Consider the following 17354-nt stretch of genomic DNA (forward strand, 5'->3'; position numbering starts at 1 on the left):
AATCTGCCAGGAAACTCGGGTCCCATGGAGGCAAGGACAGAGCTTTGTCACAATATACACAATAAAACGCTCACAGACATACACACACATACAGAACCACAAACACAATCATGCAATCAAACACAAACACACACATGAAGAGACACACAGGTACATTTTCTTGCCTTTATATTGCACAATTTAAGCTGAAATTATCCCCTAAAATTTTCTGTTCTAGTTCACAAACAATCTAAATCTGAGATTTCCAAAAGCCACAGAAGGGATTTAGGTGCCCAGTTCCCATAAACTGTCATACAGACTGGGTATCCAAATCCTTTAGGTGGCTTTGAAAACCTCAGCCTCATTCCTTACATTTATTCTCTTTAGAGTCATCCTTCTCAGCTCTGAAGAAATGGCAAATGAAACTGCCCCAACCGAATTCATCATCATGGGGTTCTCCAACCTCCAGCAGCTGCAGTTCTTGCTCTTTAGCATCTTCTTGGTCACCTACCTCTGCACTCTGGTGGGGAACATCTCCATCATCATGATCGTCTGCACAGATCCCCAGCTCCGGATCCCCATGTACTTCTTCCTGGGGAACCTCTCTTTCCTGGACATCTGCTACACCACCACCAATGTCCCCCAGATGTTGGTGCACCTGTTGGCAGAAAGGAAGAGGATCAGCTATGCAGGCTGCATCGTGCAGCTCTATTTTTTCCTCTCCTTTGTGGGCACGGAGTGCATCCTCCTGGCTGTGATGGCTTATGACCGCTATGTGGCGATATGCAACCCCTTGCACTACTTCCTCATCATGAGGAAAGCCTTCTGCCTCAAGCTAGCTGGTGCCTGCTGGGCCAGTGGCTTCCTCAACTCTGTGGTGCACACATTGTTCACCTTTCAGCTGCCTTTCTGCGGGGCCAACCAGCTCAACTACTTCTTCTGTGACATCCCACCCCTCCTCAAACTCTCCTGTGGGGACACCTCCCTCAATGAGATCATCCTGCTCGCCATCGGGGTCTTCATTGGGTGGACTCCATTCCTGTGCATAGTCCTGTCTTATGTCTACATCATCTCCACCATCCTGAAGATACGCTCCACAGAGGGGAGACTCAAAACTTTCTCCACCTGTGCATCCCACCTGACCATCGTCCTGCTATACTACGGAAGCTCCATCTTCACCTACATCCGGCCCATCTCCAGCTACTCGCTGGACAATGACAGACTGATCTCGGTGCTTTACAGCATAGTAACCCCCATGATGAATCCACTGATCTACACCCTGAGGAACAAGGATGTGAAGGGGGCTCTGAGAAAAGTTTTCATGGGGAAATTGTGTTTGCAATGAAAGGGGCAAATTCCCCCTCCCAGAGGCTTCTCAATATTATCTGGGGGTGTCAAGGTTCCTTCCCCACTCTGAACTCTAGGGTACAGATGTGGGGACCTTCATGAAAACCCCTAAGCTTATTTTTACTAGCTTAGGTTAAAACTTCCCCAAAGTACAAACTATTTTACCTTTTGCCCTTGGACTTTTTTGCTGCCACCACCAAGTATCTAACAAATATATAACCGGGAAAGAGCCCGCTTGGAAACGTCTTTCCCCCCAAAAAAATCTTCCCCAAAACCTACACCCCCTTTCCCGGGGAAGGCTTGATAAAAATCCTCACCAATTTGCATAGGTGAACACAAACCCAAACCCTTGGATCTTAACAACAATGAAAAAGCAATCAGGTTCTTAAAAGAAGAATTTTATTTGAAGAAAAAGTAAAAGGATCACCTCTGTAAAATCAGGAAAATAAATACCTTACAGGGTAATCAGATTCAAAATATAGAGAATCCCTCTAGGCAAAACCTTAAGCTACAAAAAGACACAAACAGGAGTATACATTCCATTCAGCACAGCTTATTTTATCAGCCATTTAAACAAAACAGAATCTAACGCATATCTAACTAGATTACTTACTAAGTTGTAAGACTCCATTCCTTTTCTGTTCCCGGCAAAAGCATCATACAGACAGAGAGAACCTTTGTTTCTCCCCACCCCCCCTTCCAGCTTCAAAAGTATCTTGTCTCCTCATTGGTCATTTTGGTCGGGTGCCAGCGAGGTTATCCTAGCTTCTTAACCCTTTACAGGTGAAAGGGTTTTTCCTCTGGCCAGGAGGAATTTTAAAGGTGTTTACCCTTCCCTTTATATTTATGACAGGGGGCTAAAGTTCTCTCCTTTGTGTTTTCCCATCTATGTTCAGTAGTATTGGAGAAAACATGAACAAATAAAATTTACAACAATATACAATAAAAATCTAGATATTGTTTTCAGTTTGAACATTGAAATGGTCCTATTTTTGTCTTTTTTGATTAAACATTGTACTGAATTGCTAATAATGGTTGGCTTTTTTACAATATTTAAGTGAAATTGTATTCAAAATAATTCTCAAAATGGTTAGCACAATTTTTCATTTACTGAACCTGCTCAGGTAAATAAAAAATAAACTATTTCAATAAATTTTTTATATCATACAAATAATTGCAAAAAAAAACCTCCTAAAAAATTAAAATGTCCACAACTTTTTACACACACACACACACACACACACACATACACTCTCACACACACACACAATTTATAAAAGACTATTTTTTAGGATTTTTTTTCTGTTTCAAAATGTTTGGTCTCCTCCAGTAGTAACAAAACATAAAATAAAACAAAACAAAATCAATAATAGTCAACTCATCAGCTCATCTCACAGAACAGAGAACAAAAAACACATGGTGAATTCCAAAAAAATTGCTTTATTTAGAAAGCCGTGTAAATTAATCAGTAAATGAAATAGCAGAGAACAGTAACAGATGGTAAAGAGAGGTTTATACTGATCGTAAGATGACACCAAAGATAAGGAGACACAATGTATAATGGATGCTGGTGGCTGTAGGCCTTGCTGAAGCCCTATGCATGAGTATCAAAGGCTGGGAACCAGAGGAGGCCTGGCTTTGGCAAAATAGCAATGCATCAGGTGCCAGCTAACCATTCCTGACCAGAGAGCCTGGTACAAAAACACACAGATCTCTCAAGTAACTATGTAAACACATTCTTAAGAGATGGTACAAGAACACATTGACCCCTTGTAAGAAAAGGAGGGAATGACAGGATAATGGGTGTGGATATTTTGTTCGAACTAGCAGGTACAAGGACAAGGGTGGTAACTAACATCTGGAGTGTAAAACATAACTTGTTTGTATCAATGTGTATATAAGCAGAGTCAGGATGAGCTCTACCCTTACATCTGGTGGTGAATTGTGGCGAGCTGTGGAAAAGAACTTCGGGAGCTGATCTTGCATAGGCACACCCACCCCACCTAGAATGAGGCCATAGCTGCCCAAATGGTCACTTGGGCTGCTGTGGGATCCCCAGTTTCTCTGTTATTGGGGCAGGAAGAATAAAGTGTTGTTACCCTGATTATGTGAATCAAGGACAGTGGAACTGTTTTATGACAGAGGGACTCACCATCAACAAAGTAACACTCGCTAGGCAAGGGACATGAGTTCCAACACTCATTGAATTGAGAGGGTTTGGGGGTGCAGGCACTTGTACCAGGTGGTGTGGGCCTGTTTTGAGGGCCCAAAACCTTACCTCATCGCTGTGGAATAGCAGAGCTAATTTTGATTCTATTAGGAGCCTAAATACAGGCTGCTGAGCTGAATTCACTGTAGGCCAGCACTGAGGCTCCCCTACTATAAGCTGAAATTACTAAAGAGCTAAAATTACTAAGAGCTGAAATCACTGAGTGCTGTGTTAAGTAGTGGGGGGGGGGCTGAAGATGTGGAATGGCTGGCAGAGCAGAGCAGTTCATGGGATGGCTAGTAGAGCGAAGCGGAGTGGCTTGTGGGATGGCTGGTAGAGTGGAGCGGCTTGTGGTGAAGGCTGCAGCAGAACCCCATGGAGAGGTGGGGCAGTCGGCCTCTGACCGTGTAAGGTGCCCCTTAACATGTAAGGTGCCCCGCCCCATTTCCACCCAGACTGGGAGGTAAAACTGCAGATAAACTTTTGAACTCTGGGGCTGCTCTGACCAGGGATTTGGGGTGATTTTTGGGTTGCTGAACTCAAGGACCAAAGGGAAAGGACATGGCCCAATTTGCTTACCCTTAAAATAGTGAGTCAAGGCCGAGGTCTTGGTCCTTATCTTCAAGTTGTTCAGTGGCTAAAAGATGTCCTAAAGCTGCAAAATGAGGACTGTGATTGAGAAGTGGAAGGAACGTGGGGGGCAATGGGTGCAAAGGGGTGGGGATATAGGAGGGAATGGGGCTACAGGGAGGCAGAGGGAACTGGGGGGTTCAGAGGCAATGAGTGGAGCTATGTGGAGAAAGATTTAAGGGCAGGGGAGCTGAGAGGTGAGTGGGCATGAGGAATGATTATCTGGACTATAGGGAGATATGTGGGAGATGAGTCATATTATAGGAGAATATGGGGTGTGAGTGGAGCTATAGGGGAACAGGGGCACAAGCTAGTCTGGTGTGGTGAGCCAGACTATAGGGACATGGGTGTGTGTGAGGAGGGTTATGAGGGGCACAGGAATACTTAGAAAGAGAGAGACCCATTAAATAAACCGATATCTACATAGGTCCAAGGTGTGTTATTGTTCTACTCAGGTCAGATTACACGCTTACTGCAGTTTGGAGTGATGTGAATAAATACATAAGTATTTGGCTCAGTAAAGACCAGTAGGTCCACCTTATACACAAAGAGCAGCCGTTTACAGAGTGTTAACCTTTATTTTAACATTAAGGGCAAAAGTAGAGGCTGCATTAGAGATCCCAGTGCATGTGTGTGTGTGTGTGTCTCCTTAATAGCCTTCACCCTACTCAGCACAAGAGGTCTGTAGCTGGGAATAAGGATTTATCTGCATATGAAGCTAGAGTTCACAGAGAACAAGTCAGCCGTACCGATGAAAGCTGCATTCCCCGGAGTTCGCAAGTATCTGGTGAAATATTTCATACACTGATAGGTGTTAGGCGCAAATTCACCACTCTGGTGGTTCCTGTTGCATTTATACAATGAAATGGTCTCCACTTCTGCTGGTGGCAGTTTAGATCTTTACCATTTCCCATCCTTTTGTTGTGTTTATTGTTTGGTCTCATCCCTGTTACATTTTCCCCACTGGGGAGCTTACAGAGTTCTGATGTCTTATCCATAACATTAAAAGAAAGCCAGGAGAGAAACAGAAAATGGGAGGATGGATGATAATAATAAGATCTTGCTCTGATGCAGCATTTTTCACTGATGGCTCTCAAAACACTTTGTAGAGAAGCTCAGTATCATTATTTCCATTTTAAAGATGGGGAAAGAGAGGCACAGGGTCATCCACCAGGAGAGCCAGGGATAGAACCCAGGTTTGCTGACTCCCCTACCAGTGTTCTGGTTACTAGGCCATGCTGCCTGCCTGGCAGAATGAAATGTCCTCAGAAAGGGATGCCCATTGCTTTCCTCTGAAGGAGAATCTTCCTTAAAACTCTTCCAAGAGCCATTTTTATCTCCTGGTTTCTCAAGCTATAGATGATGGGATTAATCAGCGGGGGCATCACAGAATAAAACACAGCCACCAGGTACTGGTGCAGAGTCAGAAGTTGGCATCATGTATGAAAAGATGCCGGTACCAAGGAATAACATAACAACTGTGAGGTGAGGCAGGCAGGTGGAGAAAGCTTTGAGACGCCCCTCCACTGAAGGGATTTTTAGCACAGCAGAGAAAATGTGAATATAAGACACAGTTATGAAAGCAAAGCAGCATAAAGCTACACATGTACCAAATGCAATCAGGACAGTCTCACCGATGTGAGGATGGGAGCAAGACAGTTTCAGTAATGGGGGAATATCGCAGAAGAACTGGTCGATAAGGGACCCACAGAAGGGTAGTGAAAATGTGCTAGCAGTGTTCAAAGCAGAATAGACACCACCACCCAGCCATGCGCCACATGCTAGCTTACAGCACGCTGTCTTGTTCACAATTACTGTATAATGCAGAGGATTGCAGATGGCAATGTAACGGTCATAAGCCATAATGGTGAGGAACACAAGCTCTGTCTCTATGAAAGAAAGAAAGAAAAACAACTGAGATACACATCCTTGGAAAGAAATAGCCCGGCTGTTCATGAGGGAGTTGATGAAGGACTTGGGGATGGTGACTGAAATGAAGCAAATATCCAAGAAGGATAGGTTTTTCAGGAAGAAGTACATGGGGGTGTGCAGGTGGTAGTCAAGACTTATGGTTGTGATGATGAGAAGATTCCCCATGAGGGCAGCTAGGTAAATAGTCAGAAAGACCATAAAGTGTAAAATCTGCAGCTTCCGATTCTTGGAGACTCCCATGAGAAAGAATTCACTCACAGTGGTTTGATTGGCCATGTCCTTCCAGTAACCACTCTGCAAAGAGAGGGAGAAAGAGAACTTTTAGAAAGATTAAAAACTGACTTCATGGAATCTGCAAGGTTTCAGAGTAACAGTCGTGTTAGTCTGTATTCGTAAAAAGAAAAAAGAAAAGGAGTACTTGTGGCACCTTAGAGACTAACCAGTTTATTTGAGCATGAGCTTTCGTGAGCTACAGCTCACTTCATCGGATGCATAGCATATCGTGGAAACTGCAGAAGACATTATATACACACAGAGACCATGAAACAAAACTTCCTCCCACCCCACTGTCCTGCTCGTAACAGCTTATCTAAAGTGATCATCAAGGAGGGCCATTTCCAGCACAAATCCAGGTTTTCTCACCCTTCCCCCCCCCCAGACACACATACAAACTCACTCTCCTGCTGGTAATAGCCCATCCCTCTTTGAAACCTCTCTTTATAATGCGCATGATAATCAAAGTGGGTCATTTCCAGCACTAATCCAGGTTTTCTCACCACCCCCCCCACCACACACACACACACACCCCTCCAAAAACCACACACACAAACTCACTCTCCTGCTGGCAATAGCTCATCTTACAATGTGCACAGCAATAATCCAAGTTTAACCAGAACGTCTTGGGGGGGGGGGGGTTTGTAGGAAAAAAAACAAGGGGAGATAGGCTACCTTGCATAATGACTTAGCCACTCCCAGTATCTATTCAAGCCCAAATTAATAGTATCCAATTTGCAAATGAATTCCAATTCAGCAGTTTCTCGCTGGAGTCTGGATTTGAAGTTTTTTTCCTTTAAGATAGCGACCCTCATGTCTGTGATTGCGTGACCAGAGAGATTGAAGTGTTCTCCGACAAGCATTCTTACAACTACAATACCCACCTGCGGAAATGAAGAAACAGATTGATAGAGCCAGAAGAGTTCCCAGAAGTCACCTACTACAGGACAGGCCTAACAAAGAAAATAACAGAACGCCACTAGCCGTCACCTTCAGCCCCCAACTAAAACCCCTCCAACGCATTATTAAGGATCTACAACCTATCCTGAAGGATGACCCAACACTCTCACAAATCTTGGGAGAAAGGCCAGTCCTTGCCTACAGACAGCCCCCCAACCTGAAGCGAATACTCACCAACAACCACATACCACACAACAGAACCACTAACCCAGGAACCTATCCTTGCAACAAAGCCCGTTGCCAACTGTGCCCACATATCTATTCAGGGAACACCATCACAGGGCCTAACAACATCAGCCACACTATCAGAGGCTCGTTCACCTGCACATCCACCAGTGTGATATATGCCATCATGTGCCAGCAATGCCCCTCTGCCATGTACATTGGTCAAACTGGACAGTCTCTACGTAAAAGAATAAATGGACACAAATCAGATGTTAAGAATTATAACATTCATAAACCAGTCGGAGAACACTTCAATCTCTCTGGTCACGCAATCACAGACATGAGGGTCGCTATCTTAAAGCAAAAAAACTTCAAATCCAGACTCCAGCGAGAAACTGCTGAATTGGAATTCATTTGCAAATTGGATACTATTAATTTGGGCTTGAATAGAGACTGGGAGTGGCTAAGTCATTATGCAAGGTAGCCTATCTCCCCTTGTTTTTTTTTCCTACAAACCCCCCCCCCCCAAGACGTTCTGGTTAAACTTGGATTATTGCTGTGCACATTGTAAGATGAACTATTGCCAGCAGGAGAGTGAGTTTGTGTGTGTGGTTTTTGGAGGGGGGTGTGTGTGTGTGGGGGGGTGGTGGTGGTGAGAAAACCTGGATTAGTGCTGGAAATGACCCACCTTGATTATCATGCGCATTATAAAGAGAGGTTTCAAAGAGGGATGGGCTATTACCAGCAGGAGAGTGAGTTTGTAGGTGTGTCTGTTGGGGGTGGGGGGGGAAGGGTGAGAAAACCTGGATTTGTGCTGGAAATGGCCCTCCTTGATGATCACTTTAGATAAGCTGTTACGAGCAGGACAGTGGGGTGGGAGGAAGTTTTGTTTCATGGTCTCTGTGTGTATATAATGTCTTCTGCAGTTTCCACGATATGCTATGCATCCGATGAAGTGAGCTGTAGCTCACGAAAGCTTATGCTCAAATAAACTGGTTAGTCTCTAAGGTGCCACAAGTACTCCTTTTCTTTTTTCTTTTCATGGAATCTGAGTAACAGCCATGTTAGTCTGTATTCGCAAAAAGAAAAGGAGTACTTGTGGCACCTTAGAAACTAACCAATTTATTTGAGCATAAGCTTTCGTGAGCTACAGCTCACTTCATCGGATGCATACTGTGGAAACAGTATACAGTTTCCACAGTATGCATCTGATGAAGTGAGCTGTAGCTCACGAAAGCTCATGCTCAAATAAATTGGTTAGTCTCTAAGGTGCCACAAGTCCTCCTTTTCTTTTCATGGAATCTGTTTGCTTAACTTTATAATATCTTTACACCTCACACATACCATTTTGATGTGCGATGAAGAAATGATTAGAGACAGACAGACAGACTAGGTCTGTCCATTTGTCAATCACAGTCTTCATTTTGGAGCTTTAGGACATCTTTTAGCCACCGAACGACTTAAAGATAAGGATCAAGACTTCGGCCTCAACTCACTATTCTATGGGTAAGCAGTGCCGAGAGTGTAGGACAGGTTTGATGTGCTTGTGGTGCTCTGTGTGGCTAAATGCACTGCAGCAATATGAACTAGTTGGAGTTTCTTAAGAGCTGAGGGCTTCATTCCTAGGTATAGTGTATATTGACATCCAGCACTATCCATCCTCGATTGCTCCACCCACCAACTATTCATATCCCCCCACCCCAACTTATCCATATATTTGCTTAACATACTGGCTGAAGATGTGTTTGTCCCCATCTACGAGCTGAAACACATAAAGAAGTTTGTGGTTTTGCTACAGCTTCCAAACTAGCAGACGCAGAGCAATGTTTTGAAAATTGCCTATGGGCCAGATTTTCAATGGTGCCTAAAGATGCAGACAGGAACCTAGCAGGATTTAAAAAAGTGCCTAATCAAGTTAGGGCCCAGATTTGTAAAGGTATTTAGTCATCTAGCTCCCAATTTGTAAAGGTAATTAGGCATTGCTGCTCTCAGCAACTAATTGACACAAGTAGCTTATATTGCCAATCAGAAGTATAATTATGGAGACAGGGAAGGTCCAGACTTTAGTGTGGTCATGGAAAGAGTCAAATATGGCCACAGATATGTGTGAGTGTGTGACAGGACAGACTAGGTAGGTGAGGTAATATCTTTTAATGGACCAACTTGTGTTGGTGGAAGCTACAAGCTTTCAAGCTTCACAGAGCTCTTCTTTGGGTGTGGGGAAGGAAAGTAGAGTGTCTAAGGTAAATACAAGTTGGAACAGATTGTTAAGCATAAGGGGTAAACACGTTTTGGGAAACCACTTAAAATGAACTGGAGCAATTGAGGGTTAGGCTGTTATGGCCTTCAAACAACCCCCCAACTTCGTCAAGCTCATCATCAGAAGCAAGTTCACCACAGACCAGGACACACCAACTCAAAGCAGCACCAGACCCTGCCAGAACAACAGATGCAAAACCTACAGACATATCCCCACTGCTCCGATGATGAATATTCCCCACAACTCACTTTTCAAGATTCATGGGTCCTATACACACCTATCACAACATGTGGTGTACCTCATCCAGTGCATCAAATGTCCAAACAACTACTATGTGGGTGAAACCAAACAATCACGATGCTCTTGAATGAACTCACACAGAAAAATGATAAAGGACAAAACCCATGAGTGAACACTTTTCACAAAGCAATCACTCCATTTCCAAGCTGTCAGTCCCCATCCTCAAAAAAAAACCTGCACGACACCTTAAATTCATAACTCTTCTAGACACTAAAAAATATGGACTCCACAGAGACACTGGTTTTATGGCTCATTACAACAATTTGTGACACACCCTACTGCCTGCTAATCCTTAATTGCCCACTCAATTTTAAGTGGTCTCCTACAGCATGTGTGAACCCGATCTGTCCTAACTTGTATTTAGCTCAGACACTCTGCTTTCCTTCCCCACCCCTGAAGAAGAGCTCTGTGAAGCTCGAAAACTTGTACCTGCCATCAACAGAAGTTGGTCCAATAAAAGTTATTGCCTCACCCACCTCGTCTCTCTCATATCCTGGGACCACAACACCCTTGCAAACAGGCAGACAGAGAGATGGACAGAGCATGGAATAGAACTCACTCCCACAAGCCATAATATAGTAGCTAGCGTCCTCATTACATTCAAACAAAATGCAAAGTTTGACCTAATTAAAGAGCAACACTGACTAGATGATCCAGTCATACAAGGTGCTAACTAGAGCTGCTTGGAAATACAAGGACACATTTGGACAACATTTCTTGGGGCGGGGGGGGGGGGGAGAATGTTTCCTCTTGTTCTCTAAAAAATGCTTTGATGGAACTTTTTTCAACCAGCTCTGGTGCTCAGCCCTTCCTAAAAGGTGATGAGTGCCTCAGCTTCAGATGACTGCTTGGAATCTATCTAATTGTATAATTTCATTAAATCACCAGGTATTATGGTGATGTTCTGCATAGTATTAAAGCCTAGAGGTATAGCCAAAGCCACAAAAAGGATTTAGATGTCCAAATACCATTACTTTTAATTGGGAATTGGACATCAAAATACTTTGGGAAGATTTGAAAACCTCAGCCAGAAAGAGAGAGAGAGAGAAAAGAGGGAATGATAGAGAGATAGACAGAAAGACAGACAGACAGCAATAGGAATATAGGGACAGAGGAATTGCCATACTGGATCAGACCAGTAATCAATCTAACTCAGTATCCTTTCTCCAACAGTGACCAGTAACAACTACTTCTGAGGAAGGTGCAAGATAGATAGACCATCACATGCATTTAGACAGACAATTATCTAGATAAGCAGATAGATAGATAAGATCTTATTTAATACAGTGACTGTTCAAAAATTATGCCAAATCAGATTAATTAGCAGCAGCATCTAGCCAATTAACAGGAGTAACTGAAGGGTTCATGTTTAGTTATTCCACCTGGAGACAGTCAGGGCACACCCTGACTGTTTTGTAGAAGCAATGCATACATTGCTCTATCCAAGGACAAGGACTAGATATGAACCATGAGAAATTGATTACAAGACAGTGACCGTGGGAAGCTTTCTTAGCCTGGGCTCAAGGCCTGAGAACCAGGAGTGTAGTAGATAAAAGTTGGTAAATAAGAATATTAATCAACGTCATGCATTCCTTTGTTGTGTCTTTTTGCAGTAGGAGTATGTAATGTGTAGGGGGGAGAAATATAATAAAAGGGGAAGGTGGAAAGCTGGGGGCAGCAGCCCATTTCAGCTGACCAGCCTGCTTGCTTGCATAAAGCTGTGTTCTGTCTCATCATTGAACCGCCACAAGTAACAGGAGGAGTTCTAACAGGAATTAGAACTGTATAGAAATAAGATAAAGTCATTGGCCAGAATGAGGAAATCACAGGCTCAAAAAGAGATTCACTCATTCTATATTTATGTGAGTGTAAATGACGTGAATTTCTGAGAGCTGATGCACACTTTTGTTGCACAAGAGGTGAGACTAGATGATCACCATGGTCCCTTCTGACCTTGGAATCTATGAATCGATAAACCTCAAAATCTTACTGGCCCACAGAGACCCCTTCTTGCTCACTCAGACAGAAACAGATACACCCCTATGTAAGTCACTGATCACACACCCACATCTCACACATCCACACAAACCTCTGCTGTTCTCCAGCTTTATGGTGATATGTAAAGAAGCTGATGGCAGCCAATCTGAAAATCAGAGAGATGTGGTTGTGTGTCTTTCACTGAGTGGTTGTGGGAACAAACACATAAGTTATTCAGCTATAGAGTCCATGAAGCATACCTGGGCTGGAAGACGCATATGTTCGCATATGGAAGACCTCCCTGATTCTTCACCGGTGCAGACTGCCTAGGTTGCTGAAAGGAGACTTATTAATAAAATGTGTGTTTTAAAGGGCCTTTGGGGAAAGGTCCCTGAGGTCCCATCATGGGATGTATGATGCTCACAAAAGGCAAAATCAGAGCTCTGTTTATTTTTCATATTATCATAGCTATGCACAGAAATTACAATGAGAGAAACATCAGGCCAAACTAACTCCTGGAGTTACATTGATTTCAGTGGTTTCAGAGTGGTAGCTGTGTTAGTCTGTATCAGCAAAAACAACGAGGAGTCCTTGTGGCACCTTAGAGACTAACAAATTTATTTGGGCATAAGCTTTTGTTGGCTAAAACCCACTTCATCAGATGCAGGAGTGTTTTCTTTTTCTAACTTAAAGTTGGCCCAGAGGGAAATCCTCTGTGTTTTTGAATCTTTTGTTACCCTGTAAAGTTATTTTCCATCCTGATTTTACAGAGGTGATTTTTACCTTTTTTTTTAAAGAACCTGACTGATTTCTCTATTGTCCTAAGACCCAGGGGTTTGGGTCTGTGATCACTTTGTAACCAATTGGTCGGGATATTATTCTCAAGCCTCCCCAGGAAAGGGAGTGTAAGGGCTTGGGGGGATATTTTGGGGGAATTGGAACTCCAAGTGGTCCTTTCCCTGATTCTTTGTTAAATCACTTGGTGGTGGCAGCGTATTGTCCAAGGGCAAAGAATTTGTGCTTTGGGGAATTTTTACCCTAAACTGGTAGAAATAAGCTTAGGGGGTCTTTCATGCAGGTCCCCACATCCCCACCTAGAGTTCAGAGTGGGGAGGGAACCCTGACAATTCCTCCTCATTTACACCAGGATGAGTGAGAGAAGAATATCGTCCATTGACTTTAGTGGAGTCACTCCTGATTAACACCAAGATGAGTCCCAGGAGAATCAGCCCCACTGAGTACAAAGGGATTACTCCTGATTTACACTGGAGTGAGTGAGAGGAGACCTAGACCCACTATAACTGTACACATGGGGTGAGTGAGAGAAAAATCTAGCCATACAGAAAGCTATTCAAATATCAAACTTTAGGCTATAGACTTCAGTGGATTTATTTTTGCTGTGACCCCATTGGGCTAGATCCTCAGCTGATGTAACTCTGTGTTGCTTCATTGAAATCACTATCTGGCTGGCTGGCCGACTTCATGTGTTCATCCTGATATACCCTGACATGATTTTTTTTTCTCATAGAGTTAAAATTTCACCTGGTTCAGTTACATCCTGGACAAATATCAACTGATCAATCCTCACAGCAACTCACCACACCCCAATAGTTTAATTAATAAATATTATTATCCCCATCGTACAGACAGGTCAGCCTAAGCACAGAGGTTAGCAGGGGACTCCTCCTTGCAAGCCCCGGGAATTTTAAATCTCATTTCCTGTTTGCTGGCTTTCCAGAGGAGCTTCCCAGGTGGCTTCCCAGGGAAGCATGGCTGGCTATCGCACCAAACGTGCTCCCACTTGGACTACTGCTGAGTTGTTGGATCTGATCAGTATATGGGGAGAGGAGTCTGTTCAATTGCAGCTGCGAGTGACCCGTAGGAATCGGGACACATGTGGGCACATTTCTCAGGGCTTGTGCGAAAAGAGTTATGAATGGGACATGCAGTAGTGCAGAGTGAAGATAAAGGAGCTGAGGCAGGCGTACCATCACTCTGGTAGTGCACCTAAGACCTGCTGCTTCTTTTAGGAGCTGAATGCTATCCTCTGTGGTGACCCCACCTCCTTCATCGATTACCCCACAGATACTTCGCATGGAGCTGAAAGAGGGGGTAACCCAAGGCTGAAATTGTGGATGAAGAAGAGGCTGTGGTGCTCCCAGTGGGGTCACCCGGGGGGTGGGGGTGGGCAGGAACTTTTCTCCACTCCAGAAGTGCTCAGTGGGGAGCAGGAAGCAGATGAGACTCTGGGTAAGTTGCTGTGGCTTGTGTACGGAATCGAAAAGTGGGAGGCAGGTAGAGTTTTCTGTGAGCTTGACATTTCCCTGTGTAGCTAATCTGTATCTCCAAGCAGGGTGTCGATGGACATCGAGACCTGCAGGGAATCCTCCAGATAGAGGCTCTGGAAAGTTTCCAAGAGGTATTTGTTAATCCTCTGCAGCAGATTCCAAGGGATTGCAGCCTTGTTAGTTCCCCCATTGTAGGAAAGTGTACCATGCCATTTAGCAATCACTGGAGCTAGGACCAAAGCAGCACATAGCTGAGCTGCATATAGACCGGGGTGAAAGCCGCAAGCATTCAGCAGTTGAGCCCTGGTTTCTCTCGTCACCCTCAGCAGCGAGATGTCAAGCCAGCAGGTTGGCTGCCTGTGAAAAAGTGTGGGATAATTTTAGAATGAGATCCCTGCAAAGCTGCCCTGCAAGCCATGACCTTTTTGTCTGTATGCACAACCGCCTTCCCCCACTCCCGACACTCACCATGATTGGGGCGCTCGCGGAGCTCTGTGCCTCCCTAGAGTCTCAGAGAGAAAGTGATTTCTACCTGAGAAATGCCCTTTTTACTAAAATGTTTCAGTCGTTCGCTGGAATGTAACAATCCCTCTTCTGTTCAGCACAGACCTTGAAGAACACGCCACGCACCCCTGCGGACCGGCTGCAGCAGATAAGAAAAAAACCTAGGCACAACAAAGAAGACATGTTCGGCGAGGTTATACAGCGCGATGAGAGACAGACCAGGGAACGGAAAGAGTGCTGGGAAGCGAGAGTGAGGACAGACAGGCGGGTGCTGCTTTTGCTAGGCAAGCGACAGAGCGGATGCTAAAAGTGATGGAGGATCAGACAGAGCTGCTCAAGTCCCTGATCCAGCTGCAGACCAAGCAGATCCGAGTTCAAGCACCACTGCAGCAGATGCACAATTCTTTGCCAACCCCGCCCCCCCATGCCCACACGTTCCTTTTCACTCCACAGCACTCCTGAGTTTCCCCATCGTTCCACCCCCCTCACAGCTGGCACAATGATAGCTGGAGCCACACACAGTTGTGAGGTTTTACCCTTTTTAAAAATAAATAAAGGCTGAGGTATTTAATGGTACAGTGTTTTTATTCTGTGTTCTACAAAAGCGTATAGCAATCTGTTCACTCTCGGGAACTGGCTTCTAAAGCATTGTGTTGCAGAGATCTAGGGCCCCAAAATCGTACATGGATGCAACAGGGAAGCAACTCCAAAGCAGACATGTGTTAATGCCCCTCATTGTCAAAGAGGTTCCTCAAAGCCTCTCTGATGTTAATAGCCGCCCTCTGGGCTCCTCTGACAGCTCCAGCATCTGGCTGTTCAAACTGTGCAGCCAAGTGCTCTGCCTCAATGCTCCACACCCGAGCAAACATTTCACCCTTAGATTCACACAGATTCTGAAAAGTGCAGCACGCAGCTATGACCACAGGAATATTATCCTCGGTAGGGTCTAGCCTGCCATTGAGACACCTCCAGCGACCTTTCAAACAGCCAAAGGCACATTCGACTACCATGCGACACCTGCTCAGCCTGTTGTTAAAATGCTCCTTGCTGCTGTCCAGGTGCCCTGTGTAAGGTTTCATGAGCCAGGGCTGTAAGGGGTAAACCAGGTCTCCCAGGATTACTATGGGCATTTCCACATCCCCCACTGTGAACTTGTGGTCTGGAAAGAAAGTCCCCACCTGCAGCTTTCTGTACAGGCCACTGTTCCTGAAGATGTGTGCATTATGCACCTTTCCAGACTAGCATGCATTGGTATCTGTGAAATGCCCCCGGTGATCCACAAGCACCTGCAACACCATGGAGAAGTATCCCTTCCTATTGATGTATTCAGAGTCAAGGTGGTCTGGCGCTAAAATTGGAATGTGTGTGCCATCAATCTCCCCACCACAGTTTGGGAAACCCATCTCTGCAAAGCCATCCACTATTTCATGCACATTTCCCAGAGTCACGGTCCTATGCAGCAGGATGTGATTTACTGCCCTGCACACTTGGAGTAATACAGCCCCAACAGTGGACTTTCCTACTTCAAATTGATTTGCAACTGACCGGTAGCAGTCTGGATTCACCAGCTTCCACACAGTGATTTCAACACGCTTCTCTACCGGAAGGGCAGCTCTCAATCTGGTGTCCTTGTGCTGCAGGTCAGGGGCCAGCTCAGCACATAGCTCCATGAAGGTTGCTCTATGCATCCTAAAGTTCTGTACCCACTGGTTGTCATTCCACATCTGCATGACAATGCGATCCCACCAATCAGTGCTTGTTTCCCTAGCCCAAAAGTGACGGTCTACTGTATGCAGCTGCTCTGTGAATGCACAAAGTAGTGATAAGTTGCTGCTGTCCATATCACACCCAGGTGCCTGCGATTCATCCTCTGCTAACTTTGGAAGTAACTCTGAGAGTGCCATAAATATAAAGGGAAGGGTAAACTGTAGGATTCATACAAGGTTCATGCACCTGGCAACATTCAGGGCACACCCGGAGTGTTGTGTAGGAGCAGTGCACACACAGCTCCTCTCAAGGGCATGAACCTTGGAATCTCGCCCAGATGACATGAACCGTGGGAAGCCTCCCAGGACTGGGCTCAAGGCCCGAGAGCAAGGAATATGGTAGATAGAAATTGGTAAATAAGAATGTTAAACAAAGCCAGTGTATTCCTTTTATCTGTTGGAGAATGTAATGCGCGGGGGGAGAGAAAGAATAAAGGAGAGGGTGGAAAGCTGACAGGACCAGTCCGTTGGCAGACCAGCCTGCTTGCTTGCTTAAAGCTTTGTGCTGTCTTGTCATTGAACCGCAACAGTAAACACCTTTAAATCCCTCCTCGCCAGAGGAAAAACCCTTTCACCTGTAAAGGGTTAAGAAGCTAAGATAACCTCGCTGGCAGCTGACCAAAATGACCAATGAGGAGACAAGATACTTTCAAAGCTGGAGGGGGAGGAAACAAAGGGTTCTCTCTGTCTATGTGTTGCTTTTGCCGGGACCAGAGCAGGAATGCAGGTCAGAACTCCTGTAAAGGGTTAATAAGCAATCTAGT

At 44.8% G+C, this 17354-nt stretch overlaps 2 protein-coding genes across 2 annotated transcripts; one reads left to right on the plus strand and one right to left on the minus strand.

Moving 5' to 3' along the window:
- The first annotated feature begins 382 nt into the window (after positions 1-382).
- On the plus strand, positions 383-1324 carry LOC141998027 (olfactory receptor 5V1-like). Its single transcript, XM_074970672.1, has one exon. It carries the CDS (start codon positions 392-394, stop codon positions 1322-1324), a length of 933 nt encoding a protein of 310 aa, XP_074826773.1. The 5' UTR covers positions 383-391.
- A 4209-nt stretch (positions 1325-5533) lies between these two features.
- LOC141998622 (olfactory receptor 14A16-like) lies at positions 5534-6478 on the minus strand. Its single transcript, XM_074971477.1, has one exon. It carries the CDS (start codon positions 6371-6373, stop codon positions 5534-5536), a length of 840 nt encoding a protein of 279 aa, XP_074827578.1. The 5' UTR covers positions 6374-6478.
- Positions 6479-17354: the final 10876 nt, after the last annotated feature.

This window comes from Natator depressus, chromosome 14 (assembly GCF_965152275.1).
Source record: "Natator depressus isolate rNatDep1 chromosome 14, rNatDep2.hap1, whole genome shotgun sequence".
Taxonomy (NCBI): domain Eukaryota; kingdom Metazoa; phylum Chordata; order Testudines; family Cheloniidae; genus Natator; species Natator depressus.